At 58.8% G+C, this 14,399-nt stretch overlaps 2 protein-coding genes across 2 annotated transcripts; one reads left to right on the top strand and one right to left on the bottom strand.

Annotated features, from left to right (window-relative positions):
• Positions 1–4,686: 4,686 nt before the first annotated feature.
• LOC125351395 (keratin-associated protein 10-3-like) lies at positions 4,687–5,583 on the bottom strand. The gene has a single exon (XM_048346104.1). The coding sequence runs from the start codon at positions 5,374–5,376 to the stop codon at positions 4,687–4,689; it is 690 nt and encodes a 229-aa protein (XP_048202061.1). The 5' UTR covers positions 5,377–5,583.
• Positions 5,584–13,195: 7,612 nt separating this feature from the next.
• LOC125351397 (keratin-associated protein 10-3-like) lies at positions 13,196–13,876 on the top strand. Its single transcript, XM_048346107.1, has 2 exons — positions 13,196–13,518; positions 13,564–13,876. Exons 1-2 carry the CDS (start codon positions 13,196–13,198, stop codon positions 13,874–13,876), a joined length of 636 nt encoding a protein of 211 aa, XP_048202064.1.
• Positions 13,877–14,399: the final 523 nt, after the last annotated feature.

Below are 14,399 nucleotides of genomic sequence, written 5' to 3'. Positions count from 1 at the left end.
CTCCTCCTACTGGCAGGAGAAGAACCTGGAGCCAAGTGTCCCCTTCAATCTTCACCCCCTAGAAAAGGATGAAAAAGAGAAGATGGGAGGCGGGGGGGGGGGTACACAGAGCAGGGGCTCCCTGGCCCCCTCAGCTTTCCAGCTGCAGCCCAGCTGGTGCTGGGGTCTTGCCCTGGTGGATTCTGGGGGGAGGAGCTTGCCCCAACCCCCCACGGCACTCTCCCCCTCCCTCTGTGGTCTGCAGCACAACCCAGAGCCCGTGCAGGCCACAGTCAGGATCTCTGAGTTTGAAATCCACCACCAGGCTCCCTAGAAATCCACATATGGGCACTGAGGCAACTCAAAGCTGCTCAGCCAGGACACAAAGGAGGGGGGTGTAGCTTGTAGCAGTGAAGACTGACAGCCAGTGCAGCCCGCCTTCTAGAACCTGAATCAAGTGCAGCAGACCCTGCACTGGAAGGCTCGACCCCTTGGCTAAGGATTCACAGTGAGATGGCCTCTGGGGAGCGGGCACGTTGGTAAGACACCCAGATTCACGGATGCACCAAGTCTGACCTTCCTCTCCCAATCAGCGCTCACTGGAACCCACGTCACCTGCCCAGGAGAGGTGTCCAGGGGAGGGGGACACAGCCGGGTGGAGGTGGGTGTGGAGGAGGGACACTGAAGATGCCAGAGGACACCCGTGATCAGCTGGGCAGAGGCCCTGGCCCCAGGGTGCACTGCGTGGGCATGCTCTCTGTGGGGTGGCTTGCCAGGAACCCCTTTCCTAGCATCCTCTAGGCCTCTTTGGTTGGGAGGCCCAGGCACCCGGGATTGGAGGGAGAGATGCTTAATTTCTATGGCTCCAGTGGGAAAGCCCCTGAGTTCTAACTTCAGAAACACCAAAGGACAAACCATGTCCACAGGTGGTCAGGAAGAGCCAAACCAGCTCCGCAGGTACAGACAGGGCTGTGGTATAAACACAGCAGTTCCTCCAAAGCACAGAGGCAAAGGGGGGAAGTCACGAGTGTAAGGAGAGAAACGGCAACAAACAATGGTGGCCAAGATTGGACATGCTGATTCAGTCACAAGGAAGAGAGAGAGCACAGCCAGGCCCCAAATAATCAGGGCTGGAATCAGGGTGGCTGCCGTGAGCGGTGGACCCAGTGGGGGCCTTCACCCGAGGTGGAGGAACTCAGCAAAGCGGGGTCTTTAGAGTCCAGGCTGGACAGCGCCATGCTGAATGGGCCACACGGGACAGCCCACAAGGGACAGGCCTGTGGAGCACGCCTGGCTGGCCCCGCCTGTGTGTCCCCGCCCCTGGGTCATGTGGGGCGATTACACAGAACCAGAAAGGCGGTTCTAGCTGGTCCCGCCTCCCAGCCTTGGGACCATGTGTGGCAAAGATGGCACCTGGAGGTGGTCCTGTGGGCTGTGACGTAGAATTAGGCCACCTCTTAGGATTGGTCCCTCGGCCCTCCACCCTTGATGGACAGCTCAGGCCGCCCTTCAGTCCCTAGCTAGGTGCGCCTACACCCCTCCCCTTCCTGCCATTTTAGGTCGAAGCTCCTCCCAACAAAGCGAGACCATGCGTGACACTCTCCCGGGCTGTCTGATTGTCCTCCGATGAAAGGGGGGCTGGGTGTGGGCAGTCCATTGACTCTGCACCTTTTCTTGGCCTGCTTCGGTCAGGGTGCACTTTCCCGCCTCTCCCGCTGGCCAGGAGAGTGCTGGGGGCAAAGGACCCCCTACACAGGCCCACACGGGACAACCCACACAGGACAGCCCACACAGGACAGCCCACACAGGACAGGCCACACTGGACAGGCCACATTGGACATCCCACATGGGACAGGCCCACATTGGACTGCTCACACAGGACAGCCCACAAAGGACAGCCCTCATGGGACAGGCCATATGGTACAGCCCACACAGGACAGGCCACATGGGTCAGCCCACACAGGACAGCCCACAAAGGACGTCCCACACAGGACAGCCCACATTGGACAGCCCTCACAAGACAGGCCACATGGGACAGGCCACTTTGGACAGGCCACACGGGACAGCCCACACGAGACAGCCCACACAGGACAGCCCACACAGGACAGCCCACACGGATAGCCCACACGGAGCAGCCTACACAGGGCAGCCCACACAGGACAGCCCACACGGATAGCCCACACGGGGCAGCCTACACAGGGCAGCCCACACAGGAGAGCCCACACAGAACATGCCTATATTAGGCCACACGGGACAACCCCCACAGGACAGCCCACACAGGACAGGCCACATTGGACAAGCTCATACAGGACATCCCACACGGGACATCCCACACGGGATAGCCCACACAGGACAACCCACATAGGACAGGCCACATGGGACAGCCCACTGGGGACATGCCCACATGGGACAGCCCACATGGGTCAGGCCACATTGGACACCCCACACTGGACGGCCCACACCAGATAAGTCTACTGAGGCCTTTGGGGGTGATGAGGCCAAGAAGAGGGGAGCCCTATGGTGGGACTTAGGCATCTGGCAGAGGAAGGAACCCTGAGGCTCGGCCTGTGTCTACTCTGAGTGGCCACTGGCACATTCCTGATCCTCTTCAGGCCAAGAGTGGAGAGAAGCCATGTTTGCTATGAGAGCCCCCTGGCTGCCGCCTGAGCTGTGGGAGGCAGGGATGAAGTGGGACATGGAGGCGGCGTGGACAGAGGCTGGCGGGCAGAGACAGGGTGCTGGAGGGCTAGCAAGGGCAGAGACAGGAAGGAATCTTGGCCAAAGGCTAGGTGATTTTGTGGCTGGTCACCATGGCAAACACTAGTCTCCAATGGTGGACTGAGCTTCATTTAATAGCAAGGGAAGGTTCTAAGTTTTCCGTGTTGGGTTGGCAGCTGCGCCCACACCTGGCTGTTCAGCAGTGCCATGGTGTATTGTGACATGCTGAAGGAGCAGAGTGTTGTGGTGGGGCTGCACTGAGCTCAGGGCCTCACGCTTGCTGGACAGGCGCCCCACCCTGTGAGGCACACCCCACACCCTTTTCGGTCTCGCCGCTACTTTTCAGGTAGAGTCTCATCTTTATTGCCCTTGCAGCCCCAGTCCCAGTCCTCCCACTTGTCTCTCCCAGGTAGCCAGGACTACAAGAATGCTCATCGTACCCAGCTTATCGATTGAGGTGAGACTCTGCAACCTTGCGGCTCAGGTCAGCCCCACTGGGGCCCTGACAGCCACTACCTTCCAAATAGCCAGGGGCACAGGAACGCACCGCAGCACCCAGCCTAAGGCGGAACATTGTAGACACAAAAGCAGATCCTGCTTCTCCTGACTACTGAAATGCCTGGGGCTGAGTCCTTATGAAGAAAAGAGGTTTATTTGGTCCATGGTTTGGGGAAGCGGGAAGTCCAGCAGCATGGAGCCCATCTGTCAAAGTCCCCATCAAAGTCCCCCTCCCCGAGAGCAGCCGTGGCCAAGAGTAAAGGATGCCAGTCCCTCATTTGAGTGGGGCTACGCCAGCGTGTGTTGAAAGGGGAGGCCATGTGGAGGGAAACACATGAGGGCTTGTGGAATGCAGAGGAAGGACGGGCTGAGGATGTGACAGAGCACGGGCTTCCAGTGGGGCAGCCACAAGAGGCTGGCCATGCAGGGCGCCCATCTGGCCTCGGGTGGCAGCAAGGCCCGCAGACCTCCCTGGAGGACAGGGTCCAGGCTGGGTGGAGTGGGAATGGTGGCTGGAGGCTAGTGCAGATGCCGTGGGGTGTCCCCTTCTCCCCCACACTCATGCTCACACTCCTCCCCCATGCTCACGGCCCCAGGCTGAGGGTCCCACTCCACCCATGCAGGCCTCTTGGTACTGAGCATGTTGGCTGGCCTGGCAAACTAAAGCTTGAACAGCTTTGTAGGAGGAAGGGGATGAAAGAAAAGGCCAAGAGCCACCTCCCGCCCGCGGACCCGACGCCTCGCCTTGGGTGTGGACACTATGGTCTCCTGCGGTGCAACAGATACACACACAACTAAGCAATAGATATGCCCTCTGGATGAGAGGCCGGTTATTTATTAGCGGGGGGTTGGGGTGGGGGGGAGAGATGAAAGGCCAGGGGCAGGGGAAAGGATGAGGCAAGCCAGCCTGAGATGCAGGCGGGACCGGCAGCAAGAGTCCTGGCCAGCCCAGCATGGAGGCACAGCAGGGGATGGATAGACTGGAAGAGGGTGCTCAGGGCAGGTGTCGGGGAGCCATGTGGGGGAGCCACGCGGGCTCCTGGTGCCCAGGTCTCCCTGCCCTGGGGGCTGGGAGGAGCAGCAAACCAGGGGAGCTGGCACAGTGGAGCATTCCACCGGCCCTGCCCGAGGTGCAGTCAACCTGGATGCATTCCCAGGCCAGTGTCCCAAGCTGGCCCACCTGAGCCACATCCAGGCTCCTCCTCTGCCCGCACCCACCTTTGGGGGTGCCAGGCTGACTTTACTTGACAACAGGTCCCGGCCCCCACGGAAGCGTGTTCGTTGCCAGCCAGGATGGAGAGGTAGATTCAGTGAACACGAGACCAGAGGGCATGGGAAGCTGGCACAGGGGCTTGCCAGCTTGGAGACCTGGCACAGTGGGGACTGTGGCTGTGGGGGTGATTCGGGGGCAGAAAGACACCCAGAAGGGCTCAGAACTCCAAGGGTTTTAGGAAGGCCACTCTGCAGTAGGAGATGCAACCACCACACCCATCAGCAGCTGCACTTCTGGCCCGAGGAGCCGCCGCAGCAGGCCGGGCGGGAGCAGGCGGGGCGGCACAGCAGGGAGACACAGGAGGCCGCGGGGCGGCAGCAGCTGGGCTGGCAGCAGGGGGCGCAGCAGCAGGAGGCGGGCGCCCCGCAGGCTGGCCTGCACACGGGCCTGCACAGCAGGGACACGCTGGAGGACATTGGGCAGGGTGAGCAGGTGCAGCCACAGGGCTGGCAGCAGCCGGAGGAAGCCCCACCGCACACGGGCGTGCAGCACATGGTTGTGCAGCACACAGGCGTGCAGCACACGGGCCTGCAGCACACGGGCCTGCAGCACATGGGCTTACAACACATGGGCTCACAGCACACGGGTGTGCAGCACACGGGCTCACAGCACATGGGCTCACAGCAGGCCTGCTGGCAGGGCGAGCCGGTGCAGCCACAGGGCTGGCAGCTAGACTGCGGGCAGCAGCAGGGCGTGCAGCAGCTGGTGCAGACGGACTGGCAGCAGGGGCTGCACACACAGCTGGCCGGGGAGCAGAGGAGGGTCAGGCCGGGGGCGGGGGCGCAGCCGCAGGGCTGGCAGCAGGCAGGGGCGCAGCAGGGCTCGCAGCAGCTCTCTGGGCAGTCGTCCACCTGCCAGGAGGCGTTGGTGCAGGAGTCGGAGCAGATGGACATGGTGGAGGCGGCCATGGCGGGCTGGGCTGGGCTGGGAGGAGGCGGTGAATGTGTGTGAGTGTGTGTGTGTGAATGTGTATTACTGGCACTGAGAGGTCAGCATTTATACTCCTCTGGCCTGTTTGTGTTGTCCAGCCTCCGCTCACTGGTCCTTCCTTTTCCTGGTTGTGGGGAGCCAGGCTGTTGTTTGTGTTTGTGGTTCTGGTCTCCATCTGTGGCTGCTGCCGGCTTGTGGGGCTGACCCGAGCCACGTTTGTCCTGGTTAGGAGCCGTGGACGGGCTCTGTGTGCATTGAGGGACGTTGGCCCGGGGCGGCGTGGGGAAGGTGTCTTCCTGGTGCTGAGAGCCCATGCCAGCTGGGCAGGAGACAAGAGCGGGCCCAGCCCGGGCGGTGACTGCGATGGGTGTGGCTCACACACCTCCCTGACGGTGGACTGTGGGTCCCAGGGCTGCTAGTGCCTCGAGTACAAGTTCTCTGCTTCCAAGCTGGCAAAGACTGACCAGGGAAGTGGCGGCTGGGGCCTGGCCCCGCTCCCTGCCATTCCGAGTGGCCTTTGGCAGGTCTGGCTGCATGCAGGCCTTGTCCTTGCGAGCAGGGGCCCTGCGCATGGATGACCCAGTCCTTGTCATTTCCTTCTGACCACTGTGCCCAGCGTCTGAAAACCTTGGGGCCTTGGTGGTGCTCGGGGTTGCAGGGTTTGTGGTTCACAGAGCACTCGAGCATGGAGCTGCCCGCCCCCCTCCCCCGTGTCCCTGCGTGGTCCCCACAGTCAGGCCATGGAGGAGAAACATGACTAGCTGCTGAAAACATGCTAGACTTACAGACAATGGCCATCCTCATCCAGGAAGCCCAGCCCACTCCAGCTTGAGGACACGGAAAGCCCAGCAACAGACACGGCATAGCAAGGTGCAGAGTCAAAACCAAGGGTGTGCTCGCGCACATCTGAGGGAAGGCGGGGGCCGGGTGGGTGGGCGGGGAGGGCACGGATCAGCAGAAAACAAGTGAAAAGGTGCAGCAGAGGACTGCATTGGACACTGATGAAAGTGAACCAAGCAACTCAAGAGCGGGGAGGGCGGGAGGGAGGGAGGGAGGGTGGGAGAAGGAGGGAACAGCTGACAGTAAGCAAAAGGAATGAAATGTACTTATCACCCAATATATGTAAAGTTGACCTTGCTGTATATCAACACTAAAACAACAATAAAAAAAAGAAAAAAATGAAAGAAGGAGGGAGGGAGGGAGGGAGGGAGGGAAAGAAGGAGAAAGAAATAGAGGAAGAAAGAAACAGAAAAAGGAAGGAAGGGAGAGAGAAAGAAAGGGAGGAGAGAGAAAAGAAAGAAAGAAAGAAGGGAGGGAGGGAGGGAGGGAGGGAGGGAGGGAGGGAGGGAGGGAGGGAGGGAGGGAAGGAAGTGTGGGGCACGCCCGCCTGGGCGCCTTGCATCTTTAAGAGGCAGTCCTAGCCGGCCTGCCTCTTCTCCAGCCCTGGGGCCGCGTGGCTGCTAGCCCTGCCTGCCTTCTCCAGGTTGGAAAGGCGGTTCTAACCAGCCCCTCCTCCCACCTCAGACCGCGTGTGTGCCAAGATGGCTGCTGGTGGTGAACCCAGAGGCAGTCCTGGGGGCCGTGACGTAGATGTAGGCCGCCCCTTAGGAAGGTCTCTTGTCGCTCCACCCTGACGGACAGGTCAGGTGTCCATTCACAGCTCCTACGTAGGTGCACGTACCCCTCCCCTTCTGCCGCCCTCCAACCTGTGTAAAAGAACAGCTCATTGCCGCCATTAAGTGATTCTTAGCGCTGACTGGCTCCCAGGCTGTCTGTGTGTCCTCCGTCGAGAGGAGGCTGGGTGGCAGTCTGTTGGCCCTCTTTTCCTCTTCTTGGCCCGTCCGAGTGGGGTGTGTTTTCCCATCTCTCCCACAGGACAGGAGAGCCCGGGAGGCTAAAAACCCCCGACAAGGAAGGAGAGAAGGGAGGTAGGAAGTAAGGAAGAAAATTAACATTAAGAGCTAAGCTTTCTAGTTCAATCTTTTCTCAGCATCCATGGGAAACCAGTTCTAGGGCCTCTCTTAAATACCAAAATCTGTAGAGGCTTAACTGTCTTGTGTCATTTGGGTATAGCATATGCACAATCTCCTATATATTTTAACTCATCTCTAAATTACTTATAATACTAAGACAATATAGATTCTATTTAAATAATTGTTTTATACTTTAGGGAATGACTTTTTAAAGTCTACATATGTTCAGAATAGACAGGATTTTTCCCTGAACATTTTTTTTTTGCCAGTCCTGGGCCTTGGACTCAGGGCCTGAGCACTGTCCCTGGCTTCTTCTTGCTCAAGGCTAGCACTCTGCCACTTGAGTCACAGCGCCACTTCTGGCCATTTTCTGTATATGTGGTGCTGGGGAATCGAACCCAGGGCTTCAAGTATACGAGGCAAGCGCTCTTGCCACTAGGCCACATCCCCAGCCCCCCCTGAACATTTTTAATTCATGGTTGATTATATCCACTGATATGAAAGCTGGCTGTATTGTAAATCTGGAAATTCACCCTGTTGAACCCATCAAAAGGCTCTTATCAACAAATAAATGAGTAAATGATTTTCAGAATTTTCAAACAAACAAAAAGGTAACCAAGGGGAACACTGGCAAGGCACAGAAGAGGAGGGGAGAGGGGAGAGGGAGGGAGGGGGGTGACAGGGGGAGGGGGAGGGGAGGTGACAAGGTGACAGGAAGTGATGGGAGGAGACAGGAGGGGAGGGGAGGGGACAAGGTGATGGGAGGAGACAGAGAAGGTGATGGGGGAGGAGGTAAGGGAGGTGAGGAGGCGGGGAGGGGGAGAGGTGCGGTGACAGAGGAGACAGGAGAGGTGATGGAGGAGGGGGGGTGACAATGACAAGGGACCTGAGAAGGGTGACAGCTGACCTCTATTACACACTGAGAGGCTGGAGGGCAGTTGTAGGAAATGTCCAAATTCTGGAGAGAGCAATTGCCCTCTAAGCATCTCAAACCAGCCACACTGCCTTTCAGAGATGAAAGCGAGCTCTAGATCAGTCCCCACAGAGTCAATTACAATGCCGGAGGGATTTTCAGATAGGAAACACAGGACCTCGATAGATTTCTGGACCCACAGAGACGCAAGGACCACCAGCAAGGCGTGGTGTGATGGCAAAGGAGAAAGCACGCGTTCTCCTAACGTTGCCAAGGTCACCAAAGAAGAATATGCTTGATGCCCTGACAGCCTGCAGCCGAGAAAGGAAGGACACCAGGCTGGGGCGCCCATGGCAGGGACGGTGGTGTGGTGTGGTGTGGTGTGGTGTGGTGTGGTGTGGTGTGGGTGTGTGTGTGTGTGTGTGTGTGTGTGTGTGTGTGTGTGTGTGTCCAGGGCTGACCAGAGCCCAGGGAGGAGGGGGGAGGGAGTCAGCGTGCCAAGAGGAGCCTGGAGCAGGCACAGCGAGCTGGCGGCGCTGTCTTCTCTGAGATTCCTGGAAAGCCACGCATTTGTAGACAGCAACGAGTGTGACAGTACAGCGTTTGGTTTTTAACGCTTGCAGGCACAGTGTGCATAACAACAAGACCACTTTTGGGGCGAGAGGAAGGATGAGCACGGAACAGCATTTGCGAGTCTCCCTGGAGAAGTCCGGAGTTGATTCACAGAGAGCAACACTAAGGGAAAACCAAACCAACCAGCCAACCACAACAACCACCAGAGGACCACCCAGGCACTGGTGGCTCCCACCTGTCACTCTAGGTACTCAAGAGGCTGAGGCCTGGAGGATCACAGTTTGAAGCCAGCCCAGGCATTAAAGCCCAAGAGATTCCATCAGCAAAATGCCCGCCTGGAGGCGTGACTCATGTGGTACAGCCCCAGCTTGAGAAAACAAGCTGAGTGAGAGCAGAGCGACCTGCTATCAAACCCCAGTCCTGCACGTGTGCATGCACACGTACACACACGCATGCAGGCACACACATGCAGCACACACACAATGACCAGAAAAAAAACATGGAAAAAACCTCTGAGTGTCTCTGAATACATTGGATAACACTCATGCAAGAGAGAGCAGCAGGGGACAAGTGGAGGACTGATGACCCAAAGCACAAAGCAGAAGGCAAGAGCCGGTACAGCACCCTGAGCTCAAGCATCGTGGCTGGTGACAATTGCGGTGAAGCGACTTCACACGCAGAACTAGCAGGTGCTGTACCATCGCTCCTTGGAGAAGCAGAGCCAGGCTCCCCTATGCCTCTGTTCATTTTTCTCAATGAGCAATGCATCAGCTTACCTTATTGTGCTTAGTTCTCAGTACGATTGAGCCGTAGCCGACGCCATAGCTCATGCCTGACTTCTGAAGACATAACGTATTTTCTCCATAGTGCACATCACAGCCTGTGGAGCACCAGAGCACGCCTCACTACCATTGTGCCCCTTACACAGCAGAGGTGTCAGAAATGCATAAGAATCTGGGAAACGAGGAGCGGAGTAGACCATGGGAAGATACATATTCGCAATTTGAGAGCTGAAGCAGAAAGGCAGAACGTTCACTGATCGACCTGGAGGGGAGGGATTCTGGGGACCCTCTCTATGCCCTTGAGTGATTTGTCCTCCTAAGTGTTTACCAATTTTAGCAAATGAGTGTGAAAATCAAAAGGCCACCGTCAAATGCATCTTGATGATGGCATTAAATATGCATTATTTAAGTAATCAGACCAGATTCTAACAGCGAGGTCCAACCTGATGTTCTCTGTGTTGGGAACACTATGACAGATGCAAACATGCAAACAGATTCAAAGCAAAAGAATAAGTAGGGGTGTGGGCATGGCCCAAGTGGTATAGCACCTGTCCCATGTGCATTCAATCCTAGTACTGCCCCCCCCAAAAGATGTGTGATATAATGTGTGCTATCTATCTATCATTTATCTATATATCTGTCTATCATTAGTCTATTGATCAATCATCTATCATTTATCTGCCTCCCAGTCTATAATCTATCTACCAATTATCTATCTACCTTCAGGAGCTCCCTGGCCGCAGGCTTGGCAGTGACACAGTGCGCTGGGAATGGAGGGGGTTCTAGGTGTTGCTGGGGAGCCTACACACCGTGCAATGGGCCTACAGAGTTGGGTTTTCATGTGTGAGCTCACGGTTGACATTTCCTGTCGTGCGTGTCAGGATCAGAGCTGCGTGTCACTCTCCTGAGTGACGTAACGATGGCTGATGGTCAGCCTGTAGTCACACAGATCTGCCCGTGCTGCTGGCCAGGGCTGCACTGACCAGTGCAGCCATCATTGCCACTCCCAGAGACTCGGGGAGACTTGGGGAGACTCGGGGAGAGGTGGGCACACTCGCCTTGTAAGTATCAGAAAGGAAAAGCAGGCACGCAGGACGTAAAGAAACAATGGCACTGACCTTGGGTGGAAGGCTGGGCACATTCAAAGTCACCACGATGGAGAACTCCTCAGGGAACAGGTGGCACCGGGAGAAAATCCTAGACGCGGGGAAGCTCACGGTGTGCGGGTCAGCGGCTACCAGCTGGAGGCCTCGCGCGCCCTGAGTCTGCACCAGCCGTACTCCGCCCGTGGTCCCCGCTGGGGGCACGGCCTCTGCCAGGAGGTCCAGGGGGCCCAGGTCTGCGGCAAAGACAGCTGTCAGAACCCAGGCAGCCACCGTGCCAGGCACTGCTCACCAAAGCACAAACGAAGCGTGAATGAAGCCAGGCCCTGTGCCCGTCGACGAGGGCTCTGCCAGAACCACAAGTGGTGGCAGAGGCCGCCACCCCCTACACAGACACCCGGGAAGACGTGGGCCCGGCTCCACACGCAACCTCAGACCGTCTCCACCCAGGGCAGGGATCCCACAGCCGGAGCCTTGCTGCAAGACGCCTTGTGTGGTTCTCGCCTCGCCTGAGGGAAGTCCCCTCGCCTCAGCCTGCTGACCATTGCACCAGCCTGAGCCGCAGCCTGACCTACTGCAGCGCCCTGCTGGCTCTGAGGACAAACTAGTCTCTGTCTCTCTCTCTCTCTGTGTCTCTCTGTGTGTCTCCTCTGTCTCTGTCTCTCTCACCTATCTGTCTCTGTTACAGACACTGAATCCTTATAATAGCCCTGCAAGCTGTGCCTCTCTTCCTCCAGTCAGACTCCATGTGCTTTGGTGAAGAGCGGCCACCTTTGAACCCCAGGCTCGTTCCCCACATTCCGAGCTGCAGCTGTCATGGGTGGTGGCAGACACTGAGCAGTGTGTGGACGGGGCAGCGGGGACGCAGTATCGCGGGGACAGGACCTCTTTCTCCACGGTGCAGCGGGACTGAGGTGCTGGGCAGCACTGGCTGTCTCTCCACACCACACTGTCCAGGGTAAGGGCAAACAGCTCCCCACCCTCCAATCTGGGGACTGGGAGCTCGGCTGCCAGGCTGGGACGCAGGGGGCAGGGCCAGGTGCTCACACGGCCTGGCCTGCCCCACAGGAGATGGCTGACGCTGCCCTGTGAGAGCCTTGAGTCCCCGTTGCCGGGCTAGCTTTACCTCCCCTGGTGCGGGAATGCTAAGCTTACTCCCTTATCAGTGCTCCCCTTTTCACCCTCTCCCCTGGGCACCCGACCAGCGGGCAGCCAAGGTGGAGCGGAGGGACACGGGCTAGCCTAAGGTGCACGTGGCCAAACGAGATCCCCTTTTCCTCCCTCCTTACCCACCAAGGAAGCCAGGCACAGACGGATCTTGGAGATTCTTCAGAGAGCAATCCAATTTAATCGGGAGGGGCTCACAGTAATATAATGATGATGACGAGGATTGAGCATGAGCTGGCGATAGGCTGGTGAGCTTGTCCATCCAAGAGCAGCTCCCAAGGACCTCCCTTATGGGTTAACGTCACTTCTCATAGTACCGCCCTCTGGGCAAAGCCCGCGAAAAGGGGGCACATGTGCTCGCTGGCACAAGGTGGGGGATGGTCTCAAAACTACCCCTTCTGGTTATGGACCCAGAAGGAAATAGGTGTGGCTCACTTCCACACTGCCCTAGAGCTGGGGGAAGGGCGGCATCTCGGGAGCGTGCTCATCGCCCTTCCCCCCTTAAGGCCAAGATGAATCCCCAACATCCATCCCAAAGCAGAGCCCTTCTGCCTGCCTAGGATCAGCCACCACATGAGGCCGCTACGGGCCCACAGCCTCTCAGGACCCTGGACCAGACTGAGGAACCCAGGAAAACAGGTGCCTGGAGGCCAGGAAGCTCTGGGATTACACCGACATATCAGGAACCCCCTCCCCAGGGTGCTCCAACAAGGCCCAGGGACCCGGAGAACAAGGGACAGAGGCTGGGCCCAGGCCTCACCTCAGGCAGGGGAGCAACTGCAGCACCCCTCTTCTAAAGCAGCTCCCTGCGTGCAGAGGGGAGGCTGCACAGGGCTGCCGTGCAGTCATGGAAGCTCACCACGCCAGGTCACGAGAGGAGCCTGCACCCCGAACCCCACGGCACCTCTGCAGTCGCACCATGTCCTGCACCCCAAACCTCGGAACCCCCACGGCACGGCTCCAGCCACAACACGCCCAGGCCGCAGGACAGTGTGCCCACCCCCACCCCCGGACATCAGGTAGCAAAGCCTCCTGAGCTTGAGCTAACTCCCCTTTTCTGAGGCTAAAGATGGAAACCCGCACTCCGGGTCAGCTGAGCAGCAATGCAGGAAACCAAACACAGCTGCCAACGACTCTCCAGGAAGACCAAACATCAACAGGAAGGGCCTCTATGGGACAACACAGCCGAGGGGGGTATAAAAGCCAACAGTTCCTCACCACACACACACAGACACACCCACCCCCACACACCCTCATCTCCTCCTCCCAGCCCAGCCCAGCCCGCCATGGCCGCCTCCACCATGTCCGTCTGCTCCGACGCCTGCACCAACGCCTCCTGGCAGGTGGACGACTGCCCAGAGAGCTGCTGTGAGCCCTGCTGCTGCCCGCAGTCTAGCTGCCAGCCCTGTGGCTGCGCCCCCGCCCCTGGCCTGACCCTCCTCTGCTCCCCGGCCAGCTGTGTGTGCAGCCCCTGCTGCCAGTCCGTCTGCACCAGCTGCTGCACGCCCTGCTGCTGCCCGCAGTCTAGCTGCCAGCCCTGTGGCTGCACCGGCTCGCCCTGCCAGCAGGCCTGCTGTGTGCCCATGTGCTGTAAGCCCATGTGCTGCACGCCCGTGTGCTGTAAGCCCATGTGCTGCACACCCATGTCCTGCAGGCCCGTGTGCTGTGAGCCCATGTGCTGCACGCCTGTGTGCTGCAGGCCCGTGTGCTGTGGGGCTTCCTCCAGCTGCTGCCAGCCGTCTAGCTGCCAGCCCTGTGGCTGCACCTGCTCGCCCTGCCAGCCATCCTCTAGCATGTCCCTGCTGTGCAGGCCCGTGTGCAGGCCGGCCTGCGGGGTGCCCGCCTCCTGCTGCTGTGCCCCCTGCTGCCAGCCCAGTTGCTGCCGCCCCGCGGCCTCCTCTGTCTCTCTGCTGTGCCGCCCTGCCTGCTCCCGCCTGGCCTGCTGTGGCCAGACATCTTGCTGCTGATGAGTGCGGCCCGCGGCCAGTGGGCTTCCTTCTGTTAGAAGCTGGCAGCCCAGCATGAGTTGCTCCAGCACTGGCACAGCTCCTGGCATTGGGTGATTCCTCTGACACTGCGGGGGGTGTCGTGGAGATGTAGCTGCTCACACTTCCTGCCCCCCGCCTTGTCTCCCCTCCTGCCTTGGGTCAGCACCTCCTGTATTTACCCTCTCCCCTTGTCTTGATGTGCTTGAGTCTGTAATAAAGGCCCTGAATTTGATCCTTGGCTCCTGGTCATCATCTGTGTCCTCCTGCGGGGTCCTCTCTGCTCAGAGGAGAGGTGTACATCTGGGGGAGAAGGGAGCTTCTGGGGGTGGGAGCATCTGGGGGGAGGGAGAAGCCTCTGGGGGTGGGGACTTCTGGGGGAGGGAGCATCTAGGGGGAGGGGGTAGCCTCTAGGGGAGGGGATTCTGGGGGTGGAGGCTCTTGAGGTCTGTGGCCCTGGCCCTGGGGGCCCTCCCAGACCCACCTCGTGCTGTCACTGAAGAGC

Source organism: Perognathus longimembris, chromosome 5, assembly GCF_023159225.1.
Source record: "Perognathus longimembris pacificus isolate PPM17 chromosome 5, ASM2315922v1, whole genome shotgun sequence".
Taxonomy (NCBI): domain Eukaryota; kingdom Metazoa; phylum Chordata; class Mammalia; order Rodentia; family Heteromyidae; genus Perognathus; species Perognathus longimembris.
This window is presented reverse-complemented; position numbering and strand designations above follow the sequence as displayed.